The 15,739-nt window shown below is 37.0% G+C and overlaps 1 protein-coding gene across 2 annotated transcripts in view; it reads left to right on the top strand.

Annotated features, from left to right (window-relative positions):
* Positions 1-14,557, top strand: part of GPR149 (G protein-coupled receptor 149) — a 64,402-nt gene extending 49,845 nt beyond the window's left edge. The window contains exons 4-5 of one of the 2 annotated variants that reach the window (XM_021068449.2): positions 11,303-11,617; positions 11,716-14,557. In XM_021068449.2, the coding sequence (XP_020924108.1) occupies positions 11,303-11,617; positions 11,716-11,724 (324 nt within the window). In that variant the 3' untranslated portion in view covers positions 11,725-14,557. 2 annotated transcript variants of the gene reach the window in all.
* Positions 14,558-15,739: the final 1,182 nt, after the last annotated feature.

Genomic DNA, 15,739 nt, shown 5'->3' with positions numbered 1-15,739 from the left:
CTTCTTGTTCCTATAGGAAACTGCAGGTTCTAGCTGGATTAGGAGAGTGAGATTTTGCTCATATTTTATCCCCTAACACTATGCCCTGAAGTAGCAAAACAGCTAAAAGCTAAGGGTTTGAGACAGATAATCCTGGATTTGGATTTGACTATGCCATTTACTAACCTGAGTTATCACCCCATGACTCAATTATGTCATCTATAAAATTGCGATGATGAGCTTCCCTATTTTATATGTTTGATGTGAAAATTAAAAATGTATGTGTTTTAGTAAGAAGTCTGATATATAGCTTGTGTTCAGCAAGATCAGTAACTATTTTCTATGTGTATCAATCCTAAATCTGTTCCTTAGTTGTGAAACTTTTCATCATTAAATAGGAAAAATAACTTATAGCTTGACAGTTCTCTTATGGCACAATGGTTCAGGATCTGGTGTTGTCACTGCAGCAGCTTGGGTCATTGCTGTGGCTTGGATTCAAACCCTGGACTGGGAACTTCCACATGCCACAAGTGTGGCCAAAAAAAGAGACTAATGAAATAATAATTTATAGCTGAAAGGTCTATGAGAATTGAATGGGAAATGTGTTAAAATAACTAACTCTTTCTGTGCTATATAGTATGTCCTTTATAGAGGCCCTTATTTTCTTGCCCTTACTCTCTTTTCTTTGAGCAATTCATGTGTTTTCTCACTTGGGTTTAAAAAGTTGTTTTTGTTTGTTTGTTTTGTCTTTTTAGGGTCTCACCTGTGGCATATGGAGTTTCCCAGGCTAGGGGTCAAATTGGAGCTGTAGCCACCAGCCTATGCCACAGCCACAGCATTGCCAGATCTGAGCCACATCTGCAGCCTAGACCACAGCTTACCACAATGCTGGATTTTCAATCCACTGAGCAAGGCCAGGGATCGAACCTATGTTCTCATGGATGCTAGTCAGATTCATTTCCGCTGAGCCATGATGGGAACTCTGGGTTTAATAAATATTTAAATGAAGGGACAGGATGACACAAGGAATATTTGGGGACTTGAATATATGAAAATATAGTAATCACATGGTTTTAAATAAAATTCCAAAAGTAAATTATTAAAAATCTAGTTCTTCTTGCAAAGTTCTCACTCTCCCTGTTGTTTTATTTGTTTGTTTGTTTGTTTTTATGGCTGGACTCAGGGCATATGAAAGTTCTCGGGCCAGGGACTGAATCTGAACTGCACCTGTGACCTGCACCACAGCTGCAGCATCACAGGATCCTTTAACCCACTGCTCCAGGGATCAGACCCTCACCTCTGCAGCAAACTGAGCCACTGCGGTCCAATTCTTAAGCCACTGCACCAGCAAGAACTCCTATTTGTTTTTGTTTTTTTAAGTGCACCTATCTCTTCTTCTCCAGGCTATCTTAGGGGGTCTGCTAGAGTTAATTCCTCAATGTCTGTACTTTAAGATGACTATAACTCACCTAAATCACCTAAAGATCATCTATATGATTTTAATTTAGATTAAAATCATCAGTCACTTGGAATATTCATGATTGGTGATAGAATTCTAATTTATAGTGCAGAAGACCCATAATCCACCCACGGCTTAAAACAGAATTCTTTTAAAATGACAGCATGGTACAGTGGAAAGAGCATTTAACTGAGAGTTAAGAAACCTGATTGCTGATGCCTGTCCTACTACTATTACTTCTGTGACCCTGGAAAGCAGTTTCACCTCTCTGCCTGTCAGTTCTCCCTTTATAAAATGAGAAATTGGAATGCCATGATCTCTGGTGAGTCCTATTATTCTATGTGCTGTAATACATCTTTCATAAATTGAGTGATTCAGATAATCAACAGAATGCTTCACCCTGTTAGGAGAGATATTTTGGAGCAACTCTTTTATATTATAATTTGACCCTGAATTCACCTAGAGGCTTATAGGGAAGAAATAAAAATTCATTATGCCCAAGGTCAGTTAGTCTGAATCAATTATCCCAGCAGATTATTTGTGCTAATGTGTTTACATGGCATGATCTCTCCTCCTGAAGCATTTCTGAGGTTTTGAGATTGCTTTTCATTTCCAAATAAAAAAGCTCCCAGCTACCTACACTCAGGAATACAGCAATAATGGATTATCATTATTCCTGACAGCATATGCTAATTCATAGACTTTTAAATGGAAAGAAAGCAGAGACTATGAAATGACTAGTTTTATGTTCTCTGAATCTATAATTTTTTTATCATGCAATACACTTTGACGTACAATTCAGTCCCTTAATATTCTGTTTTCATAAAAAGAATATGTTCTAATATGACCTTCTGATGCACTTGTAACTATCATCACTTATTATATAAGGCTGTTAAAATAGAAATAAGCAAATTTTAAATAGCAATACAGGCATCCCCTGCTTTTCAAAAATTCACTTTATACCACTTCACTTTTACAAAAGACCTGCATTTAGTACATGTTTACGCTAACTGAAAGAAATCGAAGAGGATTTTTGCTTTTAAGAAGAAAGAGGAGTTCCCATCGTAGCTCACCAGAAATGAATCCAACTAGAAACAATGAGGTTGAGGGTTTGATCCCTGGCCTTGCTCAGTGGGTTAAGGAGCCAGCATTGCAGTGAGCTGTGTTGTATGTCGAAGACTTGGCTCGGATCCCGTGTTGCTGTGGCTGTGGTATAGACTGGCAGTTACAGCTCTGATTCGACCCTTAGCCTGGGAACCTCCATATGGGTGCAGCCCTGAAAAGACAAAAAGCAAAAAAAAAAAAAAAAAGTTGATCTTATGTTTTGTGCTTTAGAAAATTAAAATACAGAATCTAAAAAGTCTATAAAGTCAATGCCGTAGATTCATTCATTCATGCACATATTTATTCACTCAACAAATATTTTTTGAGGGGCTGTCACATGCCAGCCATGGGGTTAGAGACAGCAGAGAAAGGATCAACAGGGAAATGTTCTCTTCCTTTGAAGAGATTACATTTTATGTGGACTTGACAGAAATGCCACATAGTTCCAGTCTCCACAAGGAAATAGGCAGCTGTAGGACTTTGCAAAATGGTTATATGCATATGTATTTTTGTGCCTCTTTTCATAAATCATCGTATTAGTTTCCCAGGGCAGCTATAACAAGTTACAACAAACTTGGACATCTTAAAACAACAGAAAGCTATTGACTCACATTTCTGGAAGCCAGGAATCCAAAATCAAGGTGCTAACAGGGCCATGCTCCTCAGAGGCTGAGGGGAGGATTCTGTCTTGGTTTATGGCAATTTAACTCCAAATGCTGTCTCCTTCTTCACATTCCCATCTCTCCTATGTGAGTCTACAGTCCAAATTTCTCTTTTCTCAAAAAGACACCAGTTATTGGGATAGGGCTCACTTAAATCCAGTATGACTTCATCCTAATTTGAATACATCTGCAGAGGTGCTACTTCCAAATAAGATCATATTCATAAGTCATGAGTGGATGTGAATTTTGAAGGGGGCACTATTCAACCCCGTGTCCACTCTAAAAATCAACATAAATTAAACCACACATTAACAATCTCATGTATTATCTCCTTATAATTGTTAAGTTCTTCTCTTAGGATTTTGTTGCTTTTTACTTTTAGTCCCTTTTGAAATTGTTTGTGAACATTTTAGAATGGTTTGTAAATTCAGTAGGCTTAACTGTAGTTTGTGACTCAAGTTCTATAGTATTTCTTTATTTTTTTTCCTGAAGTTGAATTCTTTTCTTATTCAAACTTAATGTTTACATTGACAATAGTTTTTCCAGTTAAATTAGGAGATTCTGACTCATTACAGAAGCTGGCTACTTTGAAAGTGCTGTAAAATTGTGCCTGCCTTGGACCAGAGGATCCTTTTCCTTTCTAATAATTAAAAACTTTAATTTTTCTTATTATAAGTGCCATTCTCTACACTTTTAAAATGTGAATGGAAAATAAACTATACCCTGATGGGGACTCTCATTCTAATCAACCAAACTATTAGGGCAATTTTTTTTGTTGTTTTGTTAGGGCTGCACCCACAGCATATGGAGGTTCCCAGGCTAGGGTTTGAATCTGAGCTACAGCTACCAGCCTGCACCACAGCCACAGCAACACCAGATCCAAGCCACATCTGCAACCTACACCACAGCTCATGGCAACATCACAGCTCACAGCAATGCCAGATCCTTAACCCATTGAGCGAGGCCAGGGATAGAACCTGTGTCCTCATGGATACTAGTCAGATTTGTTTCCGCTAAACCACAACCAGAACTCCATGTTAGGGCAAATTTTTGAGACGGTACTCTTACCCAACTTGTCCCCTCTCTCCTAACCTAAAAATAGCACAAATCCCAAATGCAACACAAACCCAACATGTAACGTAAACTCCCAAAGCAGCCAATCTCCAGACTACCTAACTCAACTCTGAGGCCGATTGTAATCATAAGCAACCACACTCATCAACTTACCCTAATAACCTAGATCACCTTCTAGTGATACTTTGTAATCTGTCTCTTCTATTATGATTAACTTCCGTGAGCAAAATTATCAAATAATTTTAAGATATAAAAGTTGAAATACTGGAGTTCCCTTTGTGGCTCAGTGGTTAACGAACCAGACTAGGATCCATGAGGATGAGGGTTCAATCCCTGGCCTTGTTCAGTGGGTTAACGATCCAGCATTGCTGTGAGCTGTGGTGTAGGTCACAGATGCGGCTCAGATCCTGAGTTGCCGTGGCTGTGGTATAGGCTAGCACTGTAGCTCTGATTGGACCTCTAGGCTGGGAATGTCCCCCTATCTGCTTACAGAGAAAACAATGATTAGACATGCAGCCTTTCAAACCTTTCTCTATACCTACAACATATAGGTGTGCTTATGTCTGTGTATCTATTTTTTTATTCATACACATTTATAATTTTCTGGGTTGGTTTCTGGTAGGTGTTTTTCTGTAAGAAAACTAGATTATACTATACATATTATATTGCAATTTGCTTTTATGACTTAAAATGTATTGAAATTATTTTACCCAGGCAGAACTCATAGATAGTTTTCTAATATACAACTGTACCATAATTCATTAAATTATTTTCTGAATCATGGACATTTAGATCATTTCTTCTTTGAGGGTTCACAACGGTGCTGAAATAAACATTAATATGTATTGAATATTTGGTGGTAGAATTGACTCACAGAAATAGGATTGCTGGTAAGTATATGCAGTTTTTATTTTAGAGTCAAGTACAATCAAAACACACTTGAAGGATGGCATCTATTTCTCTCTTTTTTTTTTTTTTTTTTCTCATGGAGAGCAATCTGCGATGCTAAAATGATCAAGTGTTTTTACCTACACTTTTGTGGATTGTCAGTGAAACTGAATATCTTTTCAAATGTTATTTCTCCATTTATATCTCTTCCTTTAATTGTTTTGCCTACTTCCTATTCCACTTTGCTACTGGGATAGTTATCTCATTGATTTTGGAGAAAGTCTCCATATTATGGCTATTAAACTTTGTCTTATGTGTGCTACAAATATTGCCCCTGGGCTGCCATTTGTCTTTGCTTTTAGCATATATTTCTACATAGACATTTAAAATTTTTCTGCAGTCAGATGTGTCCATAATTTACTTTGTCATCTCTGAGTTGGGAAGGTCTTTTTCACGCAGGATTTTAAAAGAATTATTAAGACTCAAGACATCATGTTTGCATACAACATGAAAGTAAGTCTAATTTAATTTTGTAATGAATAGCCAATAATATGTGAAAGCTCATTTGAATCCTTATTTCGAAATGCTGTCTTCATGATAAACCATGTTTGGTTTCCTGACTGCTTGATTGATCAAATCTTGGCATTAACACCCTGTTTTAATTACATAGCTTCATATAATGTTTGCAAACTCACCCCATTAGTCTGTTTCCTGATTTTCTTGGTTATCCACAAGCATTTAGTCTTGCAAATAAATTTTAGAGGAAACTTTTAGAGTTCTAAAATAAAAGTCCATTGATATTCCATTGGAATTTTTATTAAAATTGTATTAAACCAATAAAGTAAAAGAAAAATTGCCATTTTACAATATGGAGTTTTCCCATGTGGAAACATTGGGGATTTTTGTTTTGTTTTGTCTCTTATTCATTTCAAATTTTTTGTTCAGATCTGCTTTTCCCTCACTCCACCTGGGTTAGTTAAGTGTTTTTATTTCTTATTCTCATAATACTCCAACCTGGGTCTATTGTAGCACAAAGCACAGGGAAATGCCATTGTTTATCAGCTTCAGTATTCTACTGCTCTTAAGACATGAGAGCCTCTTCATTCCATTGCTATAGACCTACCAGCTAATTGAGCCCTAGTGTATAGCCGCGGTTCTGTTCATCTGTTCTCCCAGCCTCTGATCTCTCTCCATTTTAGACCTCCTTCCATATGCTAAAAGAGGTAGAAAATGCTGTTGATTTTATTCAAATTCTGTCATCTCCCTCCCTGAGCCTGTAGCTCTATTTCTGCTCCATTAATTCAAGTTCCATTTTCCCTCACCTGGAGCCATGTTTCTCTAACTTAAAAAATAGACAAGAGAAAAGAGGAGAGAAAAATTCTACAAATCTCATTGTCAAGTCAAATTTTTATGGCTTTGCTTACAGACATACAAATAAAATTTGGTGTAAATGCCTTACACTTACAGTTCTTATACAAACCTAAAACCAAAGCAATTTATACATTAAATACTTTCATAACCAGTACCATTAAAATTACTGAATTAGTTTAAAGTGACAGTACTATTTTGCTGAAGCTAACCTTCCAATTTTGAATTGAGTATAAAGTATGCACAAATCTATTTCTATATAATCTGTATCTGTGTTTTTACTTCTACGACTCTTAATCATAGAGTCTTTTGAATGTTTCACAAAATAGTTTTGATAACTCAGGAATATGCTATTTCAGAATAATCAGATTTCATACTAGCTAAACTGTGGCACTATGAAGCTCTAAAAACCCCAATTTTAATTAGCTGTCATTTGATAAAATTAGTAAAACTTATTTTTTCATTTGAAGATAAGGTAGACATGCAGGAGTTATTGAAATTGGCAATATTTGGATGTATAGAATCAGATGTAAAATATTATCTCATCAGTGATGCAAATTGGTACATATAAAGATATGGTTATTGATCATAAAGTGAGAGACAAGCCAATACCACTGGGCACCGATAACTTAGTTTTCTCATCACATTTTTTAAACTAGTATACTCTGTAGGAATTTGTTTATATAGCATGCCTTGCCAAAGAGAAAACTTATGAATAATTTTTGTTTTTAATGGCTGTGCCTGTGGCATATGGGAGTTCCCCAGCCAGGGATTGAATCCAAGCTGCCGCTAACTCCTACACCACAGCTGTGGCAACACCAGATCTTTTAACCCACTGCATTAAGCTGGGGATTGAACCCATGTCTCTGCAGCAACCCAAGCCACTGTAGTTGGATTCTTAACCCATTGAACAACAGGAACTCTGTTAGGAACAATTTTTAAGTACTGATGTAGGGATGATTTTTCTCCTTGCAATAAAGTGTAATGTAAGGAGGTTCAACTTTCAGGTTAACTAGCTCTCAGAATAAATAAAGCTATACTTATTACTCATGTTATTAAATGATAGATTGTCTGATTAAATGACATCTTGGTCAATTTTGATTTAAAAAAAGGAGAAGTTTCTGACTTTTTCTCAGGACAGAAAGCTTTTAGGTTGGCCCTTTAACTCATTACTAAGAAAGCAAGTCTTCTAAAACTGTCAGCCTTTCCTTGATTCTTAAAATTGATTTAAAATGCTACCCCTGGAGTTCCCGTCATAGCTCAGTGGTTAACAAACCCAATTAGTATCCATGAGGATGTGGGTTCAATCCTTGACCTCACTCAATGGGTTAAGGATCCGGCATTGCAATGAGCTGTGGTGTAAGTCGCAGACACCGCTTGGATCTGGCGTTGCTGTGGCTGTGGCGTAGGCCGGCAGCTGTAGCTCCCCTGGGAAACTCCGTAGGCCATGGGTGCAGCCCTAAAAAGACTAAACTAAACTAAAATAAAATGCCACCCCTACATGAAATCTATCAGAGGTGGTCATTCCTTGAAGCCCACTGAATTTAGTTCCTAGCTCTACTACTGTAGTTAGAGCCCAAATTTTTATTTTATTTCTTACATGTTTTTCCCACTCATTTATCTGTCAGATCTTTGAATGAATCTAGTAGAAGTTCAGAATCTTGCAGATAATATTCAGAAAATGTTTAATGAATGATAAATAAAAAAAAAATGAAGGCACTCTCCCTTTGTCAAAAGTTGCCACCACTCAAACAATGCTCTGGTGCAGTAATGAACTTGTGTTGTCCCTCTGTCTCTCTGCTTCAATTTACTACACACATGTAAAGTTGATGAAGTTCTTTGCCTCAGCAGAAGGGAAAACTGAACTGTATACTTTCAAAGTTTTCAAAGCAGGTGGCTTTTTTGTGCAAGGCCCTAAACTTAGTTTTCCAAGTCCCCTTATAGATAGACAGAATTTCTCCATGGGGAATAAGTAGGAAGGACTAGTGACACGTCTCACATGTTCTAGACTATTTTTTTCTTGGTCCTTAAATTCAATGAGTGGGGCATGAAGGCACCTTGAAGCTCAGGATGCTTCCTTCCTTGAAAATTTCTCTAAGTAGAAAAGAATCCAAACTGCTGTCTAATCTAGTACCCTGGTCCTAGGCTTCCTCTAGCCACTTTTAGGTCCAGGTACAAAATGCCCATAGCAGGGTGACCAACTGTCCTGGTTTTCTTGGTACCAAGAGGTTTCTTGGAATGCGGGAATTTCAGTGCTAAAATGGGACAGTCACAGGCAAACTGGGAAGGCTGATCATTCTAAATTTGCAAAACACCATGAGCCCTCTTGTCCAGTCCCCTGGTAGAAAGATATATTTAAGCCAATCTAGTAACTCCAGGCTTTATAGGTGATAGGCACATGTATAAAAAGTGTCTGTTGGAGTTCCCATTGTGGCTTAGCAGAAATGAATCTGACTAGAATCCATGAGGACACAGGTTTGATCCCTGGCCTCACTCAGTGGGTTGAGGCTCCAGCGTTGCCATGAGCTGTGGTATGGGTTTCAGATGTGGCTTGGATCCTGTGTTGCTGTGGCTATGATGTAGGCCAGCGGCTACAGCTCCAATTCTACCCCTAGACTGGGTACTTCCATATGCCTTGGGTGCAGCCCTAAAAAGACTAAATAAATAAATATATAATTTTTAAAAAGTGTCTGTCAACCATCTTAACCATCCCCCTCCCCCTGACACACACACCTTCTTTTTCTGGGCTACAATATTTCTTTAGTTACAGCAATGGATCTTAAATCTTACCGTGCAACAGAATCACTTGGAGGTCTTATTAAAATACAGATTACTGAAGCCCACTGCCAGAGTTTCTAATTCAGTAGGCCTAGGGTAGGGCTCAAAAATTGCATTTATTTTTTTTTTTTTTTTTTGGTCTTTTTGGCTTTTCTAGGGCTGCTCCCACGCGGCATATGAAGATTCCCAGGCTAGGGGTCTAATCGGAGCCGTAGCCACCAGCCTACGCCAGAGTCAGAGCAATGGGGGATCCGAGCCTCGTCTGCAGCCTACACCACAGCTCACGGCAACGCTGGAGCCTCAACCCACTGAGCAAGGCCAGGGATCAAACCTGCATCCTCATGGATGCTAGTCAGATTCATTAACCACTGAGCCACAACGGGAACTCCAAAAATTGCATTTCTTACAAGGTACAAGGTGATACTCATGGTTCAGGTCTGGGGACCTAGCTTTGAGAACTACTACTCTAGAAGTTTGCATTTTACATTCTTCTAAAACTAACATATAATCAAAAAAGAGTCAATTGAAAATATGAAGGCATGAATCAACCATATAAATTCCAAAGAGTCAGTCTTCATTTCTTAAGCAGTTCTCAGTGGTCAGTACAATTAAAAAATAAAATTTTAATGCACAAAGTTTTAAATATAAAAGTTTTGCAGAGAGGAGTTCCCGTCATGGCTCAGCAGAAATGAATCTGACTAGCATCCGTGAAGACACAGATTCCATCCCTGGCCTCGAGCAGCAGGTTAAGGATCCACTGTTACCTAGAAATTATCATGCTAAGTGAATGAAGTTAGACAGTGAAACACCAATGTCATATGCTATCACTTACATGTGGAATCTAAAAAAAAATGATTCTTTGCAGAACAGATATTGACTCACTTTGAAAACTTGTTTCCAAAGGAGACAGGTTGGGGGGTGGGGGGATAGGCTGGGGGTTTGGGATGGAAATGCTATAAAATTGGGTTTTGATGATTGCTGTACTATTACAAATGTAATAAAATTCATTGAGTAATTAAAAAAAAAAGGATCCAGTGTTGCCTTGAGCTGTAGTGTAGGTCGAAGACATGGCTCAGATCTGGTGTTGCTGTGGCTGTGGTGTAGGCCAGCAGCTACAACTCCAATTAGACCCCTAGCCTGGGAACCTCCATATGCTGCGGGTGTGCCCCCCCCAAAAAAAAGAAAGTTTTGCAGAGATATGGGGGATTTTTCTATTACTGGGTTTACTTTAATGACTGTTATTTCTCAGTGGAAAAGTAATCAAACAGTACCAAACAGGTCTGGTGACATTTGGCCCTTCTTCTATGTGCGAAAACCTACAATAGAAATATTCTTTATACTTAAACTGAACCATAGTTTCCCAATAGTCATTTTCTCTGACGTACTAAACAGAAAAAAAAAAGTTCATTTTGATAATACAGTCTACATTTCTTGCAACCTATGAAAACTTTGTTTTTTTTATTTCATTATTTAAAGTTTTATTGAAGTATAGCTGATTTACAATGTTATGATAATTTCTGCTGTACAACAAAGTGATTCAGTTATACATGTACACACATCCATTCTCTCTCAGATTCTTTTCCCACATAGATCATCACAATTGAACCTATGAAACTTTTTAATGCAGCTGAACATGTAACAAAAGTGTAAAAGCAACTCCGGAACGTAAATATGTATTTGATTTTGTGCCCATATTCTGCCCATCTCTTGTTCGCCACAGTACACAAATTTTGCAATTCACTTGTGGAAACATATCCCTTATCTTCAAAGAAATGTTTCAAACCGCCCTCATTTAGATGTCATATTTGACCTAGGAGAAACTAAATACTGTGCTTTGATAACAGAATTTCAATCCCATATCTTTAAAATGTTTCTAGGGAAATATGTCTGAAATAGAAAAAGTTTCCATTTTTATGAATAAAATGAATTTCTAAATGTCCCAATCTCAGACATTAGGTTTCAATAATAACTACTTTGTTTTTGTTCCCAGCGTTGTGGTGGTGCCCTGGCCATTCCCTTGTGTGCATTCCAGGGGACTGTGTCTCTCCAAGCCCCAACCGGGAAAACCCTCTCTCTTTCTACCTACGAGGTGAGTGCAGAAGGACAAAAAATAACCCCAGCCTCTAAGAAAATAGAAGTCTATCGATCCAAGAGTGTTGGCCATGAACCAAACTCGGAAGATTCTCCTTCCACGTTTGCGGACACCAGTGTGAAAATACACTTGGAGGTTCTTGAAATTTGTGATAACGAAGAGGCCTTGGACACTGTGTCCATCATTAGCAACATCAGCCAGTCCTCCACACAGGTCAGATCTCCATCCCTACGCTACTCACGAAAAGAAAACAGATTCGTTTCGTGTGATTTAGGGGAGACAGCTTCATATTCTCTCTTTTTACCCACAAGCAATCCTGATGGCGATATCAACATCTCCATTCCAGACACCGTTGAAGCACACAGGCAGAACAGTAAAAGGCAGCACCAAGAGAGGGATGGCTACCAGGAGGAAATCCAGTTGTTAAACAAAGCTTACAGGAAAAGAGAAGAAGAAAGCAAGGGTGACTAGTGATCCATGGGCCTAATGAAGGATCTGTAACTTCACATTGCTACACTAACACCTTTGTTCTGACGCTATTAGATTTCTATTTTTATTTGTTGGTTTACCTATGCTTTACAGACTTAATAGCTAATTATTTTTAGTGCAGACAGCTGAAACCAGTGCGAACACTTAAGTGCTTTTGACATGTTACTTATAGATCACACACTGTGGTAATTAAAAGATTTTGTTTCTTATCCAATTTCTAAAAATCTTTTTCTAAATCTAATATTGGTCTAGTATACTAATGTTTTTGCCTATGTTTGTCAACCTTAGAGTAAACAGAAAATTGTATAGACTCAATGAATATACCACTTCCCATGCACGTGTTTCTACACATAATGTTGGCCTTTACTGCAAGATGGGAAAATGGCATTTGGGAATGAAAGAAACGTAGCTAAACTCTGAGTTGTATTTGAAGAGGTCTGCCGAAATGTGGCTAGCAAAGCAAGCCTATTAAACGTACTGCTTTAGCTTTTCACTGATGTCTAGGAAATATATTCCTGTGTAAAATGGCAATTAGCTTCCAACTTTGAAACATGCATGTCCCTGGTCTGTAAATAGCTGTTCCCTTCATTTCTATAAAATACTAGTTGTTTACTGAATTTCCCTCTTAAATATGAGTGTTTTCCTTTCATCTTTTCAGTATGTCAAGACTGCCCTTAAAACAAATGTGTTGTATGTTACAAGTAGAATCAGAAGTAGCTCTTACTTCAGACATTATTGGAAAAGGTTGTAAATGTGTACTTTTCATTTCTAGAATTATTTTGTTTATTTGAACAGGAATTGGGGAAAAAAACACTGCAAAACTGAGTTCTATGAGCGGCATCCAAGTAGAGTAACAAACTTCTGGGCAGAACAGAGGAAAATCCTCTAAATCCAAACAAAAGTTTGTTTCTAAAGCACAGATTTGGCAAACTTTCTTAGCCATTCTTGAAGCATAGAAGATTTTAGTTCACATGTTATCACAAATTTAGGTGCTTTTTCATTTCCTTCCCAAAGATGTGTATCTCAAGCAAGGAAACAATTCAATAGACTTATTAAGTGATTGTGAGGAATATATTCCAGGATTAATTTTTAACTGTGTTACATTGCAAAAATGCAAACACAAACTTGTCAGAATATCATTTATATATATATTTCAAAAATTATGAAGTGATTTTTCTTCAATTTGCTTTATTCTAATCTTTATGAAAACATATGTTAAATGTATTGCTTAAATGTTTATTTTCCAAAATTATTAAAAGTTGACATTTTACACAGCTTTAAGCTTGGTATACTCTTACCTCACTCACATATCTTAGTTATTATTTCCAGACTGAGTTAATTAATTTTTAAATATTTATTTTGGTTTCTACTTTATTATATTGAACCAGAATTCTAAATTACTTGACATGGGCTTTCAAATTGTTTCATCTTCAGAAGATTTTTTTTTTTTTTTTTGCTACAAAGAAGTTATTTTTAAAAATAATTATCTCAGTAGCTTTTCCCTATCTCTTAGCTAACTTCTCAATATTTTATTATCTAAAGTTGGGAAGTAAATCTAATACCACTAGTAATGTTTATAAAGAAAGCCTCAAATAATGCATAACATAAATTCAGATTCAGATGTATTGTCGTTACAAATATATTTAACTTAAAACAACACTTTTTAGCCTCAAACTTGAGGGTTAATTTAACATAATGAGAAATGCCCAGATCAATCTGATGCTATAAATCAATAGCATTAGAAGTTATTATAAAAGCAAAAGGTGAATTGAATATTCTAATAATGCTTTCTAAAAGATAGGCTTTGATTTCTTAAATTTAGGTGAATAATTTTATAAAAGAAAAGTCATTTTGCTGCTTAAAGTGCTTAAAATTTCTGATAGCAAGGAAATTAGAAACAGAATAATAATAAAACTGAAGGAAATATTAAAGACAAATCCTTTTTAACTGCTCAGCACATTGAGTGAAGAGGAGAAGTTGCTGAAAGTCAAGATTTAAAGGACACAAGAATCGGATTAGAAGACAGTAATATGCTTTTTCTCTCCCGTGTTCCATTTTCTTTTCACTGGACTTGGGCCTATGCTGGAAGAACTAAAACAAAAAAACAAAAAAACTAGAACATTCTCATTTAATTGTCCTTTGTTGTTGAATTAACCATATAATGGATACACTTAAAAGTTCTGTTGTGTTGATTCAATACCAGGACTATTTAGCTCAAAGCCATAGTTTGAGAGGTTAATCAGCATCACATTACTAACCTGTAACACTCCAAACTCCAGGGAACAGTAGTTGGATCTACAAGAAAAATGTACAGGGGGCCATGCCTAAACATGAATGGCTCTTACCATTCCCTTTTAGGAGAGGAGAAGGTTCAGCTACACCAGTATAAAGTCTACTTATTCTCTCTCTCTCTTTTTGGCCTGTGGCTTATGGAAGTTCCTGGGCCAGGGATCAAACCCATGCCTCAGCAGTGACCTGAGCAGCAGCAGTGACAACACCAGATCCTTAACCCTGTGTGCCGCTTACTCTTTAATGTGATTATGATGGTAAAAATGTGTTTCTGGCATAGGAAATACCCTTATGGATATCTTATGCTATATTTAAATATCTGACCTTTGTATTGTTATGTTGTTCTTATTACTAATAAATATTCTGTTTCATATAGTTTATCTCTTTTCTCTATATATTGATGTCTTTGAAGACAAAAACTATTTACCTAATAAAAATATCACCATCTGGTGGTGACTCCTATAAACTGAAAAGACATAATCCCTAAAATTTCCCAATAATATAAACCCATATAATTCCAATGACTGCAAAGAGTTATGACTGACAGAGGCAACCATTTTGAAGACGGCAGATATCACAATATTATTTAAAATACAAAAGAGAGACTTGATAATGTATTATTTGGAAGGTTTTTCTCAAAATAGTTCTGCAGTATTGGATTTCATAAATAAATTTCTTAATTTCTTATACTCTTCAGCTACCTTCATTCATGTATTTGTCATAATATTTAACAAATTCCTATTTCATGCTAAAAATTTTTCTAGATATTTAGGATTTTTTTGTCTTTTTTTTTTTTTTAAAGGCCACAGCCAAGATATATACATGGAGGTTCCCAGGCTAGGGGTCGATTCAGAGCTGTAGCTGCTGGCCACACCACAGCCATAGCAATGCCAGATTGGAGCCATGTCTGCAACCTACACCAGAGTTCACAGAAATGCCAAATCCTTAACCCACTGAGTGGGGCCAGGGATCAAACCTGCATCCTCATGAATACTAGTTGGGTTCATTACCACTGAACCATGATAGGAACTCCAAGATATGTAGAATTTTAACTGTAAACAAAACCAAAACAAACATATATACTGTGGGTGGACTGTAAGCACACATTCCACATTAGATTTCTCTCACTTCCAACACCAAGTACAAGTTCTGGCTGTTCCCCAAACCACTATCAATTTTAATAATTCACTGGAAGGACTCACAGAATTCCTTGAAAGGTGTATACTCACAGTTATAGAAAGAATACAGATTAAAATATGCCAAGAAAAGAAGCACGTAGAGTAGGATCCAGAAAAATCCTAAATGTGGAGCTTCTGTTTTCCTTACCCCATGAAATCATGAAGAGCATTACTTCCCTAACAACGTGTGACAACATGTGTGGAGTATTGCCAGTCTTGATGGCAGTCCAGTCTCTACTTGATGTCTAGTCTCTAATGGGATTCCATCATGATAGGAGTAGGGTAAGCATGGTTGACTGCTCACAAGACTGATCCCAGTTTCCAGCTCCTTAGGAGGTCAGGCTTATTTGCAAGGAATAGCTCAAAGCTTCCACCTTAA

The sequence above is a fragment of the Sus scrofa genome, chromosome 13, assembly GCF_054392235.1.
Source record: "Sus scrofa isolate SSC_HxYL_T2T_F1_AM1 chromosome 13, Sscrofa_HxYL_maternal_Yorkshire_Landrace_v2.0, whole genome shotgun sequence".
NCBI classification, from domain to species: Eukaryota; Metazoa; Chordata; class Mammalia; order Artiodactyla; family Suidae; genus Sus; species Sus scrofa.
The sequence above is the reverse complement of the archived record's forward strand: the minus strand, read 5'-3'. Positions and strand labels throughout refer to the sequence as shown.